The sequence below is a fragment of the Cebidichthys violaceus genome, unplaced genomic scaffold (assembly GCF_023349555.1).
Source record: "Cebidichthys violaceus isolate CVI_PGR_0920_01 unplaced genomic scaffold, fCebVio1.0.p SCAF_2, whole genome shotgun sequence".
Taxonomy (NCBI): domain Eukaryota; kingdom Metazoa; phylum Chordata; class Actinopteri; order Perciformes; family Stichaeidae; genus Cebidichthys; species Cebidichthys violaceus.
The window spans coordinates 12,313,043-12,333,918 of NW_027176372.1; the positions used below are offsets into that span (position 1 = coordinate 12,313,043).

General features: G+C 40.2%; 2 protein-coding genes across 2 annotated transcripts; both read left to right on the top strand.

Annotated features, from left to right (window-relative positions):
* Positions 1 to 7,629: 7,629 nt before the first annotated feature.
* On the top strand, positions 7,630 to 18,910 carry sncb (synuclein, beta). Its single transcript, XM_068714442.1, has 6 exons — positions 7,630 to 7,783; positions 8,776 to 8,909; positions 12,818 to 12,847; positions 13,179 to 13,264; positions 16,571 to 16,657; positions 18,099 to 18,910. The coding sequence occupies exons 2-6, from the start codon at positions 8,789 to 8,791 to the stop codon at positions 18,126 to 18,128; spliced, it is 354 nt and encodes a 117-aa protein (XP_068570543.1). The 5' UTR covers positions 7,630 to 7,783; positions 8,776 to 8,788; the 3' UTR covers positions 18,129 to 18,910.
* Positions 18,911 to 19,005: 95 nt separating this feature from the next.
* On the top strand, positions 19,006 to 20,337 carry adirf (adipogenesis regulatory factor). The gene is made up of 3 exons (XM_068714444.1): positions 19,006 to 19,384; positions 19,646 to 19,708; positions 20,176 to 20,337. Exons 1-3 carry the CDS (start codon positions 19,306 to 19,308, stop codon positions 20,277 to 20,279), a joined length of 246 nt encoding a protein of 81 aa, XP_068570545.1. The 5' UTR covers positions 19,006 to 19,305; the 3' UTR covers positions 20,280 to 20,337.
* Positions 20,338 to 20,876: the final 539 nt, after the last annotated feature.

Sequence of the window (20,876 nt, forward strand, 5' to 3'; positions counted from 1 at the left end):
CTCCAGAAGGCAGATGCAGTGTGTATGCACATGCCGCGGGAAAATGACTTGCAATCTAAACAGCTGTAAATTTCAGCTGCCTGACCTGTGTCAAGATTTTATAACTCAGATTGATTGGAATTATATAACGCTCGCTGTGACTGGCCGATTCCACTCAGTGGATCTGTAAAAGGAGAAGCATTGTGCTGGAGCTCGGGGTGTAAAGACGTCATGATAGATAAAGGCGGGTTCACTGGGGGCTGAAAGGACCACTGCCGACTGAGGCTGAGAAATCTGACTGTGCTAGCGATTTTGGAACTGCACATAGGGAACATTTTATTATATTCCCCAGAATATAACGCATGGTGAATCACCTTTATTTTTGGCCTGCTGCTGGTTCTGTAGAGCTTGCACAGTTTACTTCAGATATGCTGTCATTAACACCAACATGTGCAGCCACAATCATCTGCTGTGAACCACTCAGTGTATCTTCTTCAACAACAAAAAAAGAAGGAAATGGAAGTTAAGAAGCAGCATTATTCAATGTTCATGATTTTGATTTAAGATGTGCTCAGGACAAGTTGTTGTCTTTGAAGTCTGCAGGTTAATGTAGTGTAGTGACGGAGTATCCATTAAATGAATTGGAAAACCAAGTCCTCAAAGGCTAAACAACGGGCTCTTATATAGCAAACAGCAGGCTCCTCTAATTCACATTTGCATGGTGCTGTTCATTAAAATGCTGCTGGACTAGTGTCCCATAAATCGGAAATGTTTTCAACTTTAACCATTAAAACTAAGATAACTATAAATTGCTTATGATTATGTCTTGCCAAATTATTTATAGACAGTATCTAAAAGAGGTAAACAAGAAAATGATTGTTTTAAGGGTTCAAACTGGGCAGTCTTTCATCAAGCGACCACATAGGCTTAAGTATGTCAGTTTGAACGTCCTTTCAGAACTATATAAAACTCATTATTTCATTTACAAAATTAGAACCATTGATTAAGAGATCATACAACAAATTGAATGTGACTTGAAAATGACAAATGATCCATATACCTCAGTTTATTGATTAAAAAAAGCTATTGAGTGAAAAGGAATGTGGGATTAAATGAATGATGAATGAGTGATTATGTAAAAATGGAGGATTTATTTACATCGCAAAACTATAACTCATCGCATTAGAAGCATATGTTAGTTTATTAGCACACTTAACGTGACATAACTTTTAATCAAATCTTTTTGTCCAACATTCACAGCATGGATTGTATTTTGGGTTAACACTCAAGAATCCTACCTTGTGTCTATGCAGTTACACGATGGAGTCTTCATGTGTCTTAGCTGAGTCACAGTTCCTAGATTTTCCATTTTATTTAGCTTTACAGACATTCTAGCTTGTCTTGATTAATACATTATTTTATTTTTTAAAACAAGGCAGAGTAACTGGGGCAAATGAAATGGTGGCATGCTTATGGAATGTTTTATATGCATGGGTTATTCCTTCAGCCTAATGATCAACAAGGTAGCGGTATATTGAAATGGCTATTGACCATTGAAACAGATTTCAATTATTTAGCACATTTCATTAAAAACTCAAACGAGTCCTGGCCAGACACTTGCTCATCACTAAGGCCACTATACTGGATCCAATCCAGTTTGCATATAAGAGGCTGAGTCGACCCTGTGCTGACTCTGCTTGCATTTACTGAACAGCTTTTGGATACTAAAGGATATGCCTGAGTTCTACTCTTGGATTTTAGCTCAACTTAGCTCAGTTTTCTGATGACATGATCTCAGCTTCCTTCTACAGAGAACAGACCTATTAGCTGAAGCTGCCTATCTAGCCCACACTAAGGCTCATTAATAAATATGTTGTTACAGTAGCCAGCTAGAAATCAATGCGGCCAAGACAAAAAATGAAGTTTCTGGACTAAATAAGATCTGAAAAAAGAGCCAGTTTCACTTGTTTGCCAACATGTCGAAACTGTGGAAAACTTTAAATACCTCGGTACAGTTCTGGACTTCCAGTTGAGCTTCTATAGTACATTTTCAAGGGATGCTCACAGCAACTTTATCTTTTTAGGAAACTCACCTAGACATAAGAATGAAGATATATGATTGTGTCAATGGCAACCAAAATAGTTGGATAACCCCCCAAACCCCTTGACTTAACTTTTTGCAGAAAGGACAGGGAAGAAAGTGTTGAGTATCCTGACAGATATTTCCCTTCCTTGCTTCAGCCAGTTTGAGCTCTTGTGCTAAGAGAGGTGCTAAAAAGTCCCTCTGGCAACTAAAAGTTTATCTGATGAGTCCTTCATCCAATGTGCCATCAATATTCTTAACTTAACAATGTGACAGAGAAGATTTAAGCCACAGACATTCACACAAACTGTTTTAACGTGTAATATGACCAAGTCTATGTGTTTGTTTCGCTAACTAGTTGTTACATAATTATAATAGTTGTTTTTGATGTTGTTATTTCTTGTATTTGGTGATCAAAAGGCACATTTAAACCCTGACAAATAAGATATATTCTATTTTATTGTATTTGCTTTACATTAAAATGCATGCGCAAACATCCACCCACTAATTTTGTCCAGGAACTCTACTGGAATTGAGTTTAACGGAGATTAATGTTGTTGTTCTAGTGAGATGAATTTGGTAAGTCTGCTTTAAATATTTTTAACACAAGATGCTAAGATGGAGGTACTGCAAGTTTACTAACAACCAATTAAAGGGTGTCTCTGTTATTATATGAACATAATGATGTGGTCTCATGAACAGCTCTTGCATTTGATTTCATATGCAATTTCAGTAAAAGAATGGTGGAGATGCAAAATGTTTGGCATGCTATTCTCACAAAAGACCACAAGAGGGCAGATGCAGCTAACGGGTTCAAACAGTCGGTGAGGAAACCAAGATATTAAATGTATCCACTGTACCTCTGCATTGAAAGCAGCTTTAAAAGACAACTTTAACTTCACGTTGAGTGTCTTCTTAAGTGTTCTGATGGAAGACATTAATAACCCCTCATGAATTGCATCCTGTCCTGCAGTGACGTGTGATTTTGGTTTCAGCAATTCAGCACTATGGACAGAGACGAACTTCAGTTCAGGACGCTGGACAGTGCCTGACTGGGACTCAATGTAAGATGGAGCGTTCTACTTTCTTACTGCTCAAAGCACAGATATGATTCAGCTCACAAATCACACATGGATTTGGATAATGGATGGTGGGATGATAAAAAGGTCATGATGATTGTAAACTCTATGTTGCTCTACAAACCCACAAAGTCATGTGAAAACACATCTTCAAAGTGTATTTCCTCTCGCAGCAAAACTAATACATGAGAGGTGGATGTTATAGTTTGGGGTTGTACAGATAAGCAGCAATTTTCTTTGTAGGACAGAACGGTGGTCATACTTTACTAGGTTGCCTCCTCGCAGTACATGGCACATAATGGCCACAGCCTGCCTACTCATGCACACCGAGACCAGATGAGACAGGACAGGGCAATTTCAAGGAAAGTTAGAAGGTCACAACATTCACACGGTGGTTGAATGGTGTATGGATGGTTAGTTAGTCCTGATGGGCAGGTGGCATGGTAGCCCCTGCCATCAGTGTATGAATGGGTGTGAATGATGAATGATGACATAGTGTTAAAGCGCTTTGAGTGGCAGAAGACTAGAAAAGCACTATACAAGTACAGTCCATTTACAGTCCATTTACCATGTTTACAAGAATATTCTTTGGACAATCAGAAGATAATTCCCGGCTCCTTCTGCCTACATATGCTCAGCTAATTAAACAGTGTAAAACCATCAGAAAATAACAGCTCAAGTCCGGTAGATAAAGGGACAGCTGATATACAAGATGGCCAAAAAAAAGCTGCCTTTCGGTCAGGTGACAAGGAATGATGAAGACTGAAAATCTGGCATTAAGGAGGCAAAGTGGAGGCTGGTGAGAGACCTCAACTCCAACAACACTAAAGATACTTGGCAAGCAATCCAAAGTGTCACAGGCTATAAAAGCAGGACCGCCACCCATCATGTGTGAGGCCAAGTTGCCAGATGTGCTGAACTCCTTTTATGCTCACTACGATCTCCTCAACAAAGAGTCAGCTGTCAAGTCTGCCAGACTGTCTCCAGAGGATCGGCCACTGTCAGTATCCACAGCGGATGTGAGAAAAACCCTAATGAGAGTGAATATGAGTAAAGCTGCTAAGAACATGTGCCAACCAGCTAACTGATGTCATTACTGATATTTTCAACATATCACTGTCACAGGAGAGTGTTCCTACCTGCTTCAAGACAACCACCATCGTCCCTCCACCTAAAAAGTCTGTAGTGTCCAGTCTAAATGACAATCGCCCTGTGGCACTCACCCCCATTCTGATGAAGTGCTTTGAGAAACTGGTTCTCCAGCACTTAAAAACCAACATCGCAGCCAGCCTAGATCCTCACCAGTTTGCAGTTTGCATACAGAGTCAACAGATCCACAGAGTATGCTGTCTCCACTGCTCTCCGCTCAGTCCTCACTCATCTTGAAAATAAAAACACCCACACCAGAATGGTGTTTATTGATTTCAGCTCAGCCTTCAACACAATCTCCCCCATGCAACTGATTGGTAAACTTAGCACTCTGGGCTTGTGTACCTCACTCTGCAACTGGTTATTAGATTTTCTCACAAACAGATCCCATGCTGTTTGGATTGTCAGCCAAACCTGTTTCACTCTATTGTTGAACACTGGAGCCACACAGGGCTGTGTGCTCAGCCTCCTCCTGTTCACGCTGTACAGCCACGACTGCAACAACAAAACATTAAAAGAACGCTGTTGTGAAGTTTGCAGATGACACTACCATCATTGGCTGGATTACAAACAACAATGAGACTTCACATAGAGAGGAAATCAACAATCTGGCAGAGTGGTGCTCAGAGAACAATGTATGTCAGTAAAACCAAGGAGGTGATTGTGGATTTTTTTTTTTAAAAGGAGGTGAAGATACACACATCTGTTTACATCAATGGAGCTGAGGTGGAGCAAAATAACAGCTTTAAGTTCCTCGGAGTCAGCATCACAAACAACCTGACGTGGTCATCACACATCTCCATCCTGCTGAAGAAAGCTCATAAACGGCTGTATTTCTTAAGAAGCATAAGAAGGCAAGATACCCGTGCCAAGTTCTTGACAACTTTTACAGAGGAGCAATAGAAAGCATCCTGACTGGGAACATTACAAACTGGCATGGGATATGCACAGCCCAGGACAGGAGGGCTCTACGGCAGGTGATTAAAATCACCCAGAACATCATTGGTAACCATCTAATGAGCATCAGTGATATTCGAGGGAAGAGAAGCCTGCTAAGAGCTAAAGGGATATTAAAAGACAAAACCCACCCCAGCCACAACATGTTCACCCTGCTGCCTTCTGGAAAGAAATAGAGAAGTTTCAGCTGCTGTACCACCAGACTTCAAAAAAGCTTCTTTCCTCTGGCTGTGAGACTCCGAACTCATCCTCCACTCTCCATATATATAGTTTTTGTGTTTTTCTTGTGTAACAAAGTGGGACTACAATCTGCATTTAGTTGTGCAACCCTGTTATACAATGACAATATAAATAACCTTGTAACCTTGTTCTTGTCTGCTTTTTATGTTGTTATTTCTTGTGTTTGGTGAGCAGAAGACACATGTCCACCCTGACAATAAAGATATATACTATTCTATTTGCTTTACATTAAAATGCATGCGCAAACATGCACCCACTAATTTTGTCCAGGAACTCTACTGGAATTGAGTTTAATGGAGATTAATGTTGTTGTTCTAGTGAGATGAATTTGGTAAGCCTGCTTTAAATATTTTTAACACAAGATGCTAAGGTGGAGGTACTGCAAGTTTACTAACAACCAATTAAAGGGTGTCTCTGTTATTATATGAACATAATGATGTGGTCTCATGAACAGCTCTTGCATTTGATTTCATATGCAATTTCAGTAAAAGAATGGTGGAGATGCAAAATGTTTGGCATGCTATTCTCACAAAAGACCACAAGAGGGCAGATGCAGCTAACGGGTTCAAACAGTCGGTGAGGAAACCAAGATATTAAATGTATCCACTGTACCTCTGCATTGAAAGCAGCTTTAAAAGACAACTTTAACTTCACGTTGAGTGTCTTCTTAAGTGTTTTGATGGAAGACATTAATAACCCCTCATGAATTGCATCCTGTCCTGCAGTGACGTGTGATTTTGGTTTCAGCAATTCAGCACTATGGACAGAGACGAACTTCAGTTCAGGACGCTGGACAGTGCCTGACTGGGACTCAATGTAAGATGGAGCGTTCTACTTTCTTACTGCTCAAAGCACAGATATGATTCAGCTCACAAATCACACATGGATTTGGATAATGGATGGTGGGATGATAAAAAGGTCATGATGATTGTAAACTCTATGTTGCTCTACAAACCCACAAAGTCATGTGAAAACACATCTTCAAAGTGTATTTCCTCTCGCAGCAAAACTAATACATGAGAGGTGGATGTTATAGTTTGGGGTTGTACAGATAAGCAGCAATTTTCTTTGTAGGACAGAACGGTGGTCATACTTTACTAGGTTGCCTCCTCGCAGTACATGGCACATAATGGCCACAGCCTGCCTACTCATGCACACCGAGACCAGATGAGACAGGACAGGGCAATTTCAAGGAAAGCTAGTTATCTGGGATTTCCTCAAACTGGAGGGGGAGTTAGGGGGAGAAGGAGGATTTCGTAAATACTCGCCTACTACAACGAGGACTACGTCACTATGTACGTCAGACAGGGAGTTAAAATGTAGGTGGTAGTTGGTCGAGGCTGCAAATCAGCTCCATGAAACGTAGTATACAGCAACAGTATTATTAACACAATATGTTGATTATTAGTGTTCTCTGGTTCTAGCTTGGTCTGCTATAAAGCATCATAACCTGATGGAATGCTCGATATTCAGCCACGATTCGATCTGAGGTCATCCTCTGCTCTGATTGGCTGAGATACGTCCGCTGTGGACGTAATTTAGCAAGCCTAAATATAAAGTCACGAGCTTGTGACTGCATAGCGTTGAATTTCAATTAAGGACTAATACTCGGCGTGGAATATAGGCTACAAACATGAAATAACCCTTCTGGTATTGTTGAATTGTTCAAGGATTATAAATTATTTAAATTTCTATGAAAAACAAACCGAATAACAGACTGAATAACAAACAGTTAAATGAATAACATGTCAAATAATACCCTCTGGTATAAGGCTAAGAAACAAGGAATATATATATATATATATCACATCCTCCCTCCCCCATTTCTTACTCAAAATGGTATCACCCTCCCGATCACACTCCTGTTCTACGCATGTCAGTAATGGCACACTACACAAGTGGGATAATGGCTTTTAAACGTTTTCCAACTCACGAGAGTCTATAGTTACTCTGGAAGACGACTGCTAATTGGGGAAGTTAAAAATAATGAGCAACAGTTAAGGTAGAAAGGGGACACGATGAGGTGGTGCGTCTCTGTTAAAAGTCCCTTTCCTTGCTGTACAAGTTGACATCTCGGCGTGATCAGTAGTGGAAGGAACCATGGCGGAGAGAGGGGGGGATGGGGGGGATGTTATAGTCTGAGCCGAACTGTGAAGGGGGCCGTCCCTGTTGGTGGAGATCAGCCGAGGAAGGCCCACCTAGTGATCATTTGAAAATATCTCCCATTCAGACGATAGTGTGACTCGACTGTGCGACGGAATCATAAGGGGACAAGTCGACGACTGTTTGTAAATAGGTAACGACTCTTTTTCTTTTCATGCATTCCTTCATTAGTTTCACAGTTTTTGAGTGTATAGAGGTCACCACCATTTGAGGACCAGCATGTGAGCGTCGTCATCGGAAGACACTTAAACAACTGAGCTCCTGACCAACATTCCTTTATATGTTCATTATCCTCCTTTTCGTATTTTTTTTTATCAATTTGTGTCGCGAAATGTAATGTGACGATAAAGGTACAGTCCGGCACGGATGCAAACATGGGAAATAGTCGACATCGTGCAATTATATGCATGTGGTAATTGAAGCTTTGACCTGCAACACCCAGGGCGGGACTCACGTGGATTGGTGTGAAATGCAATAACATAATTCGAGCTGTTGGTGTGCAGCCTTGTTTTATTTAAATGTTTCCCTGCGTGTGATCGGACAAGATCAGATTGTATCCACTTAAGTCCACGCTTAAACCGTAATGTGTGTGGATATGATGGTGTAGATCGTGCTTCCCTTCCCCCAGCAACGTTTTGTAGCTCTTGCAATACATTTCCTTCCAGTATCATTTGACGTGCAGTCCCAAGGCCTGCTCCCTTTTTTTCTCAGCCGCAGCCCTGCCATCTTGCTGCCACCGAGAGTAGCGTTACAGGCGAGCAATAATTAATGAGCGCCTCCACAATTAACCATTTCATTGAGATCTGTTTGCCTGTGAATATTTCATGCTTTGACGAGGATGTGCAAAAGGGGGTTGAACGCATGAGTGAACAGAGGGTTTTTACTACAGCCTGATGGCTGGAGTGCAGCTTTCATGATCTACCACAGGAGGCGGTGCTGCCTTCTTTTACTGTAACGTATAATGGACTCACATTCATAGAGGTTTGTAGAAATCGATAGAAATTAAATACTTAAAGCTGGTTATCTTCATGAGCTATTAATTGCCACATATGCATATAAATAAGATGGGTACACAGTAACAGCACTGATGGTGACTGACAGCAGGTATGGTCCGTCTCTCCACAGTTACTCGGCCAAGATGGATGTGTTTATGAAGGGTTTGTCTAAAGCGAAAGAGGGGATGGCTGTGGCCGCGGAGAAGACCAAGGAGGGAGTTGCAGTTGCAGCGGAAAAGACTAAAGAAGGAGTTATGTTTGTAGGTAAGATGATCACACATCTGTTTCCAGGTTATTTTACATGCAACCACTGGCACATTGAGACTGCTAATGTTCCTCCAATACAGTATGCATGAGCAGTGACAAATCAGCAGAGGAAATATTTTATAAATCAGCCCCTGCAACATCCCTATTATGTCCTGAAACAAATGGTTAAATTATACAATAACTTCCTTTATTGTTACAATAAATGGCATAATCCTGCTTCCCTCAGACATGTAAGCAACCAGCTGGCTGTATGTATTGCTTAGTCTTTAACCTCTTTGTGCACCACCATCATGATACAGTTAAATGGCAATATTACAGCTTCATGCATGGTTTCCACTGTATAGCTACTGTAGTTTTATTTGACTCAATGTGGGGTGTAAGTTAAAATGACTGATATGTTAAAAGTGTACGGCATGATAACTAACTGAATGCACTCCTCAAAATTCAGAGTATCTTATTATGACAGCAGTAATTTAATAAATAAATCAGTCTGACAGTTGATCAATATCTTGGTTTTATTTATGCAGGTTGATGCAGTATATAAAAAAATAATTTTACCCTCTGTATTATTAAACTATCCAGTATTAACGAGTTGTTTTAAAAAGGATGCACTGGGATAAGGAGTTATTTTGACGTGTGTGATGTAATACGAGGCTCTGAATGTCCTCGTGCCCTTTCGCCTGACTTGACTGGGCTTCAGGCAGAAGATGGGAACAGGGGTGGGGGTGGGGCAGCAGGATGGTGGGAGCAGCTCTTGCCACATGTCAGTGCATTGGACGGCAGCAGATTGTAAAACAGTCTCAGCCAGCGGTCACCTCCTGGAGACAAACAGACTAAAGGCCTCTGTTTCTGTCCTTCACAGTGCAGTTTAATTTGTAATGGACACAATTACAGCTATTTGCACACATCACTGCCTCTGTTGCATGAGTTCAAAGTGCAATTGCCAAATGTGTGCCTTAGATTATTAGGCCAATCCATTTCACTTGCTTTAGATCATTATTCAAATAAACACATGTGACATGAAGGTGGATGGACACCTGAAAAAGGTTAGCAAGCAGCTGAGCAAAGGAACATTAGAAACTGACAAATTATTTTCTAATTTCTTTGATCCTCTTGTGTTCATAATGAAACATTGAAAAACACCAACTTTCCCAGTTGTCATATTCCAGCTTTTTACATTACATTACAGTCATTTTAGCAGATGCTTTTATCCAAAGCGACTTACAATTCAGATTCTATCACACCGTAGGCACAGCTACGGGAGCAATTTTGGGGTTAAGTGTCTTGCTCAAGGACACATTGACATGAGACTAGCGGAGCCGGGGATCAAACCGCCAACCCTCTGATTCTGAAGCTTTACGCTTCACTTTTAAAGGCAGTGCTATGAATCATTTAATAATCTGTGTTGCTGGTCAATAATTTAGGGTTATTCTTTAATGGTGTCAAATCATTATGAAATACTGGAATTTTAATATCACAATAGCCAGTGCTAACCAGTTCTCTTGTGTAAATAATTAATACCAAGCTCAATGAATTAAAATGTTAAGGAAAGGATAGCAACTAGAGACACTAGTTTGAGTTGTATACTTTGGTTTTAATGTGTCTAGGGCTGCAACTAATTATAATTTTCATTAGCAATTAATCTGAATATTATTTTATTTATTTTTTGATAAATCATTTGGTCTATAAAATGTCAGAAAATAGTGAAAAGTGCTCATCACAATTTCCTGAGACTGCTTGTTTTGGCCAACCCACAGTTCAAAGCTGAAAGACTTACCATTTACAGTTACATAAGATAAAGAAAATCAGAACATTCATGATTAAGAGGCTGGCAGTAGATCATGTTTGGCATTTTTTCATTGCAAAATTCAAGTCATTTACCACAGAATGAATTGTGATGATCATCAGTTGTTTTATTGTATTTAATGTGATTTCATATATTTCACAAGCTGTATTTCTATACTGACAAACCCCTTGTCATTTGTGATCAATCACTTATTCCATATTGGTCAGCTCTGCTTGTTAGCTTACAGTTGGTCTGTTAGGGGTGAATGGGGGGAGGACTAGATGACCCACGGGACTCAGGGCTGGTCACGGGCCCTGGAACCTGCCAGCCATTACAGATATTTATTTTCTCAGTTGTTGAGCTGTTCTCAGAGGGCCCAAATTTCCAGTTACACTCCTGCTGGTAGCTCTACAGTCACCAGTCCGTACCATTGATTCGGTGGCGTTGGGTATTCCAAGACAAGTTGTCCGACACGTCTGCATTTAGATGGAACCCGTTCATATTTAGAACTGTGTCTCTGTCACTCATCACCAGAATCAAACGTCAATCTGCAGTCAAAACACGTCCATGCTCCTTTTTCGCCTTCTCTATGCTGTGTCTCATCATGCCTTTTGCCTGTGGTACACAGAAAGAGAAAGGAGCATGTCCATGTCATGTGGCATCTCTGTGCTCCTGCATGCTGCTTGTTGAGCATAGCGGTGCCCTAGAAAGCTGCGTATGATTCGCTTGAAGGCCCCTCTTGGAGGAGGGGTGAGAGTGATCTGATAGGCCTAGGGCCCACCTTTTGACAGCTGCTGCAGACCGCCCACCCAGCTGAGCTGAGCAGACCGTAAGGCAAGGAGAGGCGGAAATGAGGAAAAACCCTGCTGTACTAGATACCATTTAATGTCACAACTAACAGCCTTATAGAGCATTAACAGCATGCACCCGACCACAACAGTCTCAATATATCTCTTAACATTTGCTAAACCATAGCTACAGCCTGAAATTGCATTACAAAATAATAACACTCTCAGTAATCTGTTTCAATTCTACTATTTATTTGATGCTAATATATATTATCAATATTTTGGTGACAAAAATATTATATATTTCACACAAGAACTATATACTTAATCTGGTATTTTATAACCATCAAGGTGACTTAAATGTTTTTTAAAATTTATTTATTTTCATTTTTACACTTGAAATCGATTTCAAAAATGATTATCAAGTCATGCATTTTATTACTGAATATGCAGTGTGGTAGCTGCACTTAACTAGAGCAACTGCTGAAATGGAGGCACATCTTAGATGTATGTTTTGCTTTGAGACTCTCCTTTTGTAGTGCCGGTTCTGTACTTCATCATCATTTCATCTCTCCTCAGTGGGCTTTTAAAGGCCCTCAGGGACCAATAAGGCATGTGACTGCTGCACAGTAGAGATGATGGCAATGCTTGAGTGATCGGGACCAGTGGGCACTGTGTGATTGCCCAAATAGCTGGATGGAGTAAGGGTAGATGGATGAGATTTGCCAAAGGTCAGAGAATTGATCGGTGGTTTTGGCTTTAAGTCGGCCACAAAGTTTATTAACTCCTCTCAATAAAAGTACCAAGCAATCCAAGTTCTGCAGCCATGATTGTTCTATATTACCTCCGGAGCTGTGAATAAATAAAAAAAAATTGTAATTGCGTAAGTTGTTTGAAAAATGAGAGGATATACAGGCCAGCACCAGCTCAGATAGTGACTCTGGTTGGTAGTGACAGATCAAAGAGAATCATGCTAGATACATTTCAGTTTATCATGTGAGCAGTGATGAACAGGACGCTGCAGTGCTGTGTCTTTGAATTTAATACTGCTATTTATTATGTTGGGCTTCTGTAGCATCCGTGTGTCATGAATCATGCTGTCAAGTAGATGGCCTATCAAGGTTGTAAAAGAGCAAGGTGCTCAAAAATGATGCATTTTAACAAATTATATGGCAGCCTAAATCTCTGAGTGAATATCAGTAGTGCTTTAGTGGTTAGTTTCGGACGAGTGTAAAGTTCTACAAACACAAAAGAAAAAAATCCTAAAAAGCTAAATGTCAAATGGTATCTGAAGTAACATTTCTAACAAATACATTTTTGTATTAAATCAGGTAACAAGGCCAAAGACAGCGTGGGCTCAGGTGAGTTTTCTCTTTGCTTGTCAAACGTAAACTTTATTAGTGACACAGTTAGTTAAAAGCTCAGTGTCATTACCGTGACCAGCCACTTACTTACTGGGAAATGGCAAATTCATTATGGTGATGGTGGGGGGTTTGTGTGTTGAAGGGGGCAAGTGTAAGTGGTCATCATGTACAATATTCAATTGAGAAACCAAAGAGGCCAGACATGCTTTTAATCTGTCTGCTGAATCTGTTGAGATAATGTTCATGTGTGTGTGTGTGTGTGTGTGTGTGTGTGTGTGTGTGTGTGTGTGTGTGTGTGTGTGTCCATGATGTTTGTGTGTCTCTGCAGTGGCTGAGAAGACCACTGGAGCCGTCGGGAACATTGTCGCTGCCACTGGCCTGGGGAAAAAGGACGAATTCCCTGCTGACATGAATGTATGTACACTGTTACAGTCGCCATCAGCTCCCTGATAGCACACAGTGAGGTGTAACACACTAGTTTCTTTAGTACGTTCCTGTTATTAGACAAAGTATGGCAGTGTTCACGCACACCTACAGGAAATCAGTAGCCCATAATTGTGAAATGACATCAGAGGTGATTGTATATGTATATATTGGTCAGTATTGCTTTTGTTTGTTTTATTAGTTTTGTTTTTTTCATACATTTTCATAGATTCAAAAATTGCTTGTTAAAGATATCACAATTTCAATGGTGTAAAACTCTGGGAAAATAGCAAATCCCCACATTTAAGTCGATGGAACCAGTGAACATTTGGTAGTTTGTTTGATGAAACTGTCACCACTCTCAAATTGTTAAAATTTTTGTTGTTGGTCGACTATTAAATTAATTGAGTTATTCAATAGTTAGTTTAAATACAGTTTTGGGATTCATAAGTTACAGAAAATTAAAGCAGCAGCAAGTGATGGATTGCCCCTTTAATAGCAATATGCATATAATGAAATGACTGCAAACTGCCTTGTATATGATATGAATATTTTATACAGCAGCTAATTGTTATTCTGGTTTGAACCTACTTATGGATGTGCACACGTGAACAACTGACCTTTGTTCCAGATACAAGAATCACTTACAGTTGGCGACTTGCCGTAAGTTATGTTCATTAAAGTCTGGATGGGATTGTGGTTGTAGCAGAGCCAGATTTTAGAGCAGGGATAAACACGGGCTGATGAATTTGCGTGTCACTTCAACATGGACTTACTGGTCCGCATCTGTTTTATTCCTCTGCTGTCAGCACAGACGTTTGCTGCCACCAACGGAAACATGTTTCTCAATGTTTAACGTTGGCTCCACAGCATGATTCTGCTTTCCTCAACATTCATGCTGCAAGGGTGACCTGCTGGTTGATGACAGCTTTATACAGTTAAAATTGTAAGAAATGCAATTAGTGTTAAGGCTTTGGTTTATGCTTGTTTTATTGGAGGAAGCTTGAGGGTTTCCGAGGATGAGTTGTTGTTCCACACAGTCTGTTCTGCACACGGAGCTGCCTTCATTCTATAAAATACAGCTTCAATTCAAACGATTATACAGAGTTTTGTCACAGAGGTGGAACAGATTTGACTTGGAAAACTCTACTTATAGCCATGCTTGAAAATTTGAGTGATACACATTCTATTGATTGTTTTTCGCTTGTTAAACAACCTGGTCATGCGCTGTAACCACAGCGACATTTCGTCTTTCGCTGTCAGACTGTCAGTGAGACAGGGAGGTCCTCGTGCTGTCCGAAGCCTTCATCCCTCAGAGTTGGACTCTTTCCATTGACTCACTAATCTAGTAAATCTGACAGCCTGCTCTAATAGGCTTCTCAGAGACACTATCTGAGTGATAAAACTACTCATTCCAACACCCTGACAACAGATTGTTAAACTGTTGACACTCTTATCACATGTGCCGATCTGCTGTTCAGCTCTAGCTTGTGCTGGGCTGTAAATCCTCTCTGTGACTATATTCTGTACTTTAAATTGCACTTACTGATCCATTTGTACAATCTTTTTAAGAGAACCGTATTCTAAATTGTCTTAACACTGAGGCTTCTCTTGTGCTGGAGTCTAGACTGAATTCAAATGTAACCAATCAGACACAAAACTTATCTTTCTCTTCTGTTATAATCCCATGAACCCTTTTTCATGTTCACTTTTTCTCAGTCAATGATCCGTCTGATTAGGCGTGTCTTTATGGTGGTTTCCCATTGCGTAGCATTTAAGGCCACGCTAATCATGTCGGTCGGCTTACAGCAATAACACCGGCTTGATACAGTACATAGGATTACGGTCTGTTTGTTTCTGACCTAATTGACTTGATTAGTGCTGAGTTTAAAAATAAATGTGTGCTGACCCACTAGCTTTGTTTTAAGGGCTCGAAGTAGGAGGTGCATTAAAGATGGAGCACTGCCTGCATCAGAAAGCTCTCAGATGGAGAGTCTCACACTGTCAAGATATCAATCAATAGCAGTGTCACTTCAAGTAGAACAAGATAAGACTGGTGGTATTCTATGTTTTTCTTGTAAATGAAAACTAACAATGAATTACTTTTACTAACAAGCATGTCCTTTTATCCAATTTCCTAGTCCTCTGTGCCTCCATTGTTGTCCAAAAATGATTAAAATCACCTCATTGAGCCACATCGTTGCATTTGGTGACATGTTCCTTTATTATAATTAACACAGGCCACTATAATGTATTTTAAATCAAGAGCAACAAATGTGTATCAGTCCACAGCTGAAAATAGTCTCCTGAGTACTGAGAGACAGGCATCGTCAGTTTTTGTCTTGTCTTAGAACTTGGCATCCCATTTTCTGAACAACAAGGAATAACAGGCGAATGTGGCTAAGAGTCACCATCATGCTAGCAGCTCAATGAGACAGTACTTGGGTACAGCAGTGTGTGTTTGAGCTAAATGTCAATGTCATTCGCATTCTCACAATGACAATGCTAACTGAAACATCTTTAGCTCCTGCACAAGCATACTATCGGTTGACATTGGTTGGTACTAGCTCATGGAAGTACATGTCATATTTTGTTTTACATAAAGAAACGATAATTGGATTTTGATCTAAGAATACAAAGTAAAACTGTGATTTGTGTTGCATATACTGTTAAATAGGTGCACAATATGACCGGAAATGTAATCTAAAAGGGTTCAGAGGGCCTTTTTCATTTCATCTCAACTGTCGGTGCAATGTTTATCATGCTTGACCTTAGTTTATTAATTAGTTCGTCATGTTTGGGTTTTCTATTTTGCACCTAACACAGCTGTGGTTGATAGAAAACATAAACTGTTGTTCTGAAGGTATTTCCACCATCATCTTTGAACTATCTGGATGAAAGAATATTCCTTCCCCTGCAAGTAAAACCACTGTGACTGTTTCCTAATCCAAAGATGGTGGTTGAAAATGACAGATTTCCTGCTGAACTTGTGTGACGTGAACCAAATTTAACAATAGCCATGTTTGATTTTTTTGTTCATTATGATCCTTTTGGTTCAGTAGCTTTGGAGGGAGGCCTGAAGGGAGGCGCTGTCAGTGTTGCGGACTTTGCAACTTTCTTGCTAGATACACACATAGTACTGCTAGCTACTATTATTAGAAAAGAGTTGGCAACACTGGCCTGGGTTTTTCGGTTGGATAATTAAAAAAAAAAAAATCTATCGTACTCTTGTTGTTACCAAGAAATATAATATATCATATTTATATCCTCATCGTCTTACTCTTTGTGTCTCTGCAGCCTGAGGAGTACGGGCAGGAGGCCATGGAGGGCCAGGGAGAGGCAATGCTGGAGCCAGAAGGGGAGACATATGATGAGTCCCAGCAGGTAATCAGACTACACGACACAAAGCGCATACATGTCTCTGCCTTACAATAAAGAATCTTATTCGTAGGTTATTTGTAGGTTTTTAGTGAAAAGCCTGTAAAAAAAGTTATAGTCACATTACCCCCCCCCCCCCCCCCCCCCCACACACACACACACACACACACACACACACACACACACACACACACAACCATTACAGCTCACTCACGCTGAGGTAATGAAAACAGAGGGCTTAACAAGCCAATTGCCACATAGCGAGTACAGTGAATATAGCACCACCTACTTACATTGAGTGTTGGGAGTGTGTATGTGTATGTGTGTGTGCATGCATGTGTGGAGGAAGGATGGGAGTCTGACACCGATGGTTATTTTTGGAGTTTGGCTGTTAGGGGCAAGACAAACTGCAGAATCTATTGCTTTGAAACCAGATTTGAAATACCTAAAAGTAAATACAAATAGCACGCAATGTACATAATGTGGAAAAGATAATTTCACTAGCATATACTGTATAATGATTTCAAGTTCTGCATCATATGTTTTTAGCTAGAAAACTATTATATTCTTTGAGAATATTAAAATATTCAGAATCGGCTTCAGTTGGAGGAAGATTTAATTTAGCTAATGATGTTCAATTTATTCAATGCATTTAGTTGGATTTTCTTTTCCTTAATGTATTATTGCATTCATCAGTTTAAAGGTATAAAACCAAGATATTCCCTGAGATTCAAATTAAAAGTGAATTTCTCAGAGGCAGTAGCTTGTGTCATCCATGTCCTCCTCCATCTCTATCTCCTGCTCCTCTCCTCCGCATCGCTTCCCCTCCCCCATCCTTTGCTACACCAGCGATATGTGAGCTCTGTCTGAATGGGTGTGGTGATGACGCTCTCTGCCTCTGTGCATTGTGGGTAATGTCAGGGTCTCCCTGCAGTGCTGTGAATGTGGAGCCTGAGTTTTACAGAGTGAACCAAGCCCTCTTAGGGAGGATTTGTGAATAAAAATCCATCTCATCCAGTATCACTCCTGGTTTTGTGAACATATTATATTCCCTAAGACTATTGCATATTCCCGTGGGCTGTATTGTTTTTTTGTTTTTTTATGATCATGTGTGTGAAGGATGCATGTGCAGGGTTAAAATGATGCTGGGAATGTGCTCACGACACGTCCTTGAAGCTTGTGAAGGATTTTGCCGCCCTCTGCAGGCTGAGGAGAGAGAGACCAGCAGAGGAGCTTCTATGATAGAGTGACATCATTACCTTCAGCAGATCGCAATCATGTGTTACCATGAGCCCTCGGTCATATGTATTCTTCTTATATTGATTTAAGTCATATTTCATGCGATTAAGTCTTAATCAAAGTCTTACTGTTGAATTTAAACCTCAAGCTTCTCTGTGCTACGGATTTGATCTGCCTGTCTCTTAAAAATCGGTTCTTCTTTTCCCAGGGGAGCCAGGACTACGAGCCAGAAGCGTAAAAGCACCAGTCAAAGCCACCAACCAACCAGCAGCACAATAATATTTCTAATAATAAAAAGGACAAATGCTGAAACTATCACTATTATACCCCCGTTGCAAAAAAATCAACAAAAAAGACAAGCATTCCCACTGAAAAATGTTCTTCCTTCAAGACAAATCTTTTAATATTATATATTGTAAATGTCATGTTATTAATGTAATGTGTTGGGTGTAGGTAATTATTGAGACGTAAGAATTGTCCTCTCTGTCTCATTTCCTTGACTCCCTCCCAATGAAATGAGACCAGAGCCGGGGCTTGTGACTTTGTACCTGTGTGTATCTGTATTTAGAAATGTGCAATAGATGTTCGTCATCTTCCAGTGAGACATTGGGAGTGGAAAAAATAAATATGTCCAGTTGCAAGCAGATATGAAAACAATAATATCCTCCTAAGTGTCGACAATGCCTGTTTGTAGGTTCTTTCTTTTTTGTTTTGCATTTCTTTGGAAATTTCTTTGAACTTTTTTGAAGTAAGAGTTTTTTACATTGTATCTTTATATTTGCTTGTGAAATCATTCCAGTAAATCTGTAATCTCTGAAATTGACAGAGTATACATGTTTGTGTGTGCGTGTGTTTGTGTGTACTGAAGATTTTAACAAGTTAAAGTCAATATAATGTCTTGAAATCATAATGGTTGTTATATCAATATGTGCTTTCAATTGCAGGACTTGTCAATATACAGGTTTATGTGTTAAGCCAGACATACATTCCTCTGTAAATAAAGATTAAAAAAGAAACCATTTGGTAGTGTTGTTTGATAATGTTTAAACTCACTTTTGGCATTGATCACTCATTACATTTTAAAACTTTTGTAATCAATTCTGGGGGGTTTTCTGCCTGTTGTTCTGTCTATTTAATAATGCCCTCATGTGTTTCCCTTTTCTGCTCACTCTTGTCTGGGGGTTTGATTACAGGATGTGTAAAATCTGCTGAGCGGGCACTGGCCCTTGGCAGAACGCTGCCATAGTTGGGATGCCAGTCTGATCGGGCCTCTTTGGGCGGGTTTTGTTTGGGTTAATCCAGCTGGATTGTGCAGGCTCGGTGGTGTCGGGCTCAAACAGAGGGTATAAACAGCCTCTCCTGCTGCTGTCGGCTCAGACGGATGTGTGGACGCTGCAGGGACAAAGACTGGAGCCATGGCCTCGTTCAAGAAGTCCTTTGAGAGCCTGAAAGGCACGAGCCACTCGGCCGCGAAGGGAGTCACAGACACTGCAGGTAGAACTACAGCTGTGAGATGACACAGGGCCAATGTAAGGTTCTGTAAAGGCTTTTCTTCCCACAATGGTTTGTCTTTCTTTGTTGAAAAAAAGCAATTTGATAAATAAAAGGTTTCAATCAATCTTTTTTATTTTTCACAAACGTTTAAAATAGTCTTTCACATGTAGACGACTGAGATGCTCAAAGTTTAAATCATTTACCAAAGTTGAAGAGTTTAAAAGCTGATCAGTCACTGTAAGTCTGTCATGTGTTTTTCAGTGCAGGCAGCTCAAGAAGCTGTGCAGCAGGTGGCAGACTCCTCCAAAGAAACAGCCAATACAGGTAAAGTGCACACTCCTCTGTCTTTGAATTGTTATGATGGTCAAGTGGGTATATTACTCTGAGCGGACAGGAATTGGAATGCAGTGAGAAGCTGTCGGAGGAAGAAAAAAACATCAAATTAAATGTTCAAAGGTTGATGAAAGCTGAGCTCCTGATATGACCTATTATTTGACAACACTGTGTGTAACACAGGACTATATAAATACAAATTCACTCATATTTAGCTTGATTGAAAGTGTTTTTCCTCAATACGTTACAGGAATAGAACACATTTATGGAATGTATTGAATTGCTTTTTATATACACATAAAAATATGCATATCACTGATAAGTTTGCATGTAAGATGATAACGAAAGTTTGATACTCTCAATCAAACTCTGCACAACAATGTCTTCAGCCCAATAGTGATGATTTGTTGCTTAACTTCCTGAATATTTCTCCTCTGCTTCACTGTGACTCTTTGAAGCTGCTCAAGAAGCTGGAAGACAGACTCAGGCAGCCATAGGAAAAGCTGCGGACAAGGCCACAGACACCATCAAGGAGTTTGGACAGAAATTGGAGACCAAATGATCCCTGATAAAAGGAACAGTTTTAGCCGAACACTGGAGCCAACATGTCTCATCATCCATTTTAGACAAGTGATAATGTTTCAATGGAAGTATGTTGGCATCAGAAAACACAGCTAACATTTCAAAAGAAATCTTTATTAACTGTCTTTTTATTTCTTATTTTCCTCTCACCTTTTTCCGTTTCTGTTTATTGCTTTATTATTGATTTAATTTAATGTGACTATTTTGGGAAATAAAAACAGATACCAACGTGTTTGTCAGGTTTTTAAAATGTGATATCCTGCCACACACAGTAGAGATAACACTGTTCGTAGCTGCAGAGGCGCTCTTGTCTGTGCTGCATCCTGTTTTTTTGCTCACTAACGAATAACCATGGTTATTATTACCAACACGTTGCTGAAAAGATGGCCTTTGGCAGGCTGATGGCTCCTGATGAGAATATGATCAGCGCTGTCTACCTTGGCCCTCAGCAGCACACCTCCCTGCATCACACTACGTGGTTGCTAGGCAACAGCACTCTGTGGCGGCCAGGGATTGGTGGAGACCTTTGAATTAATGCTGAGACTACTTCTGTCAGTACATAGTGTTCTGGGCAAGC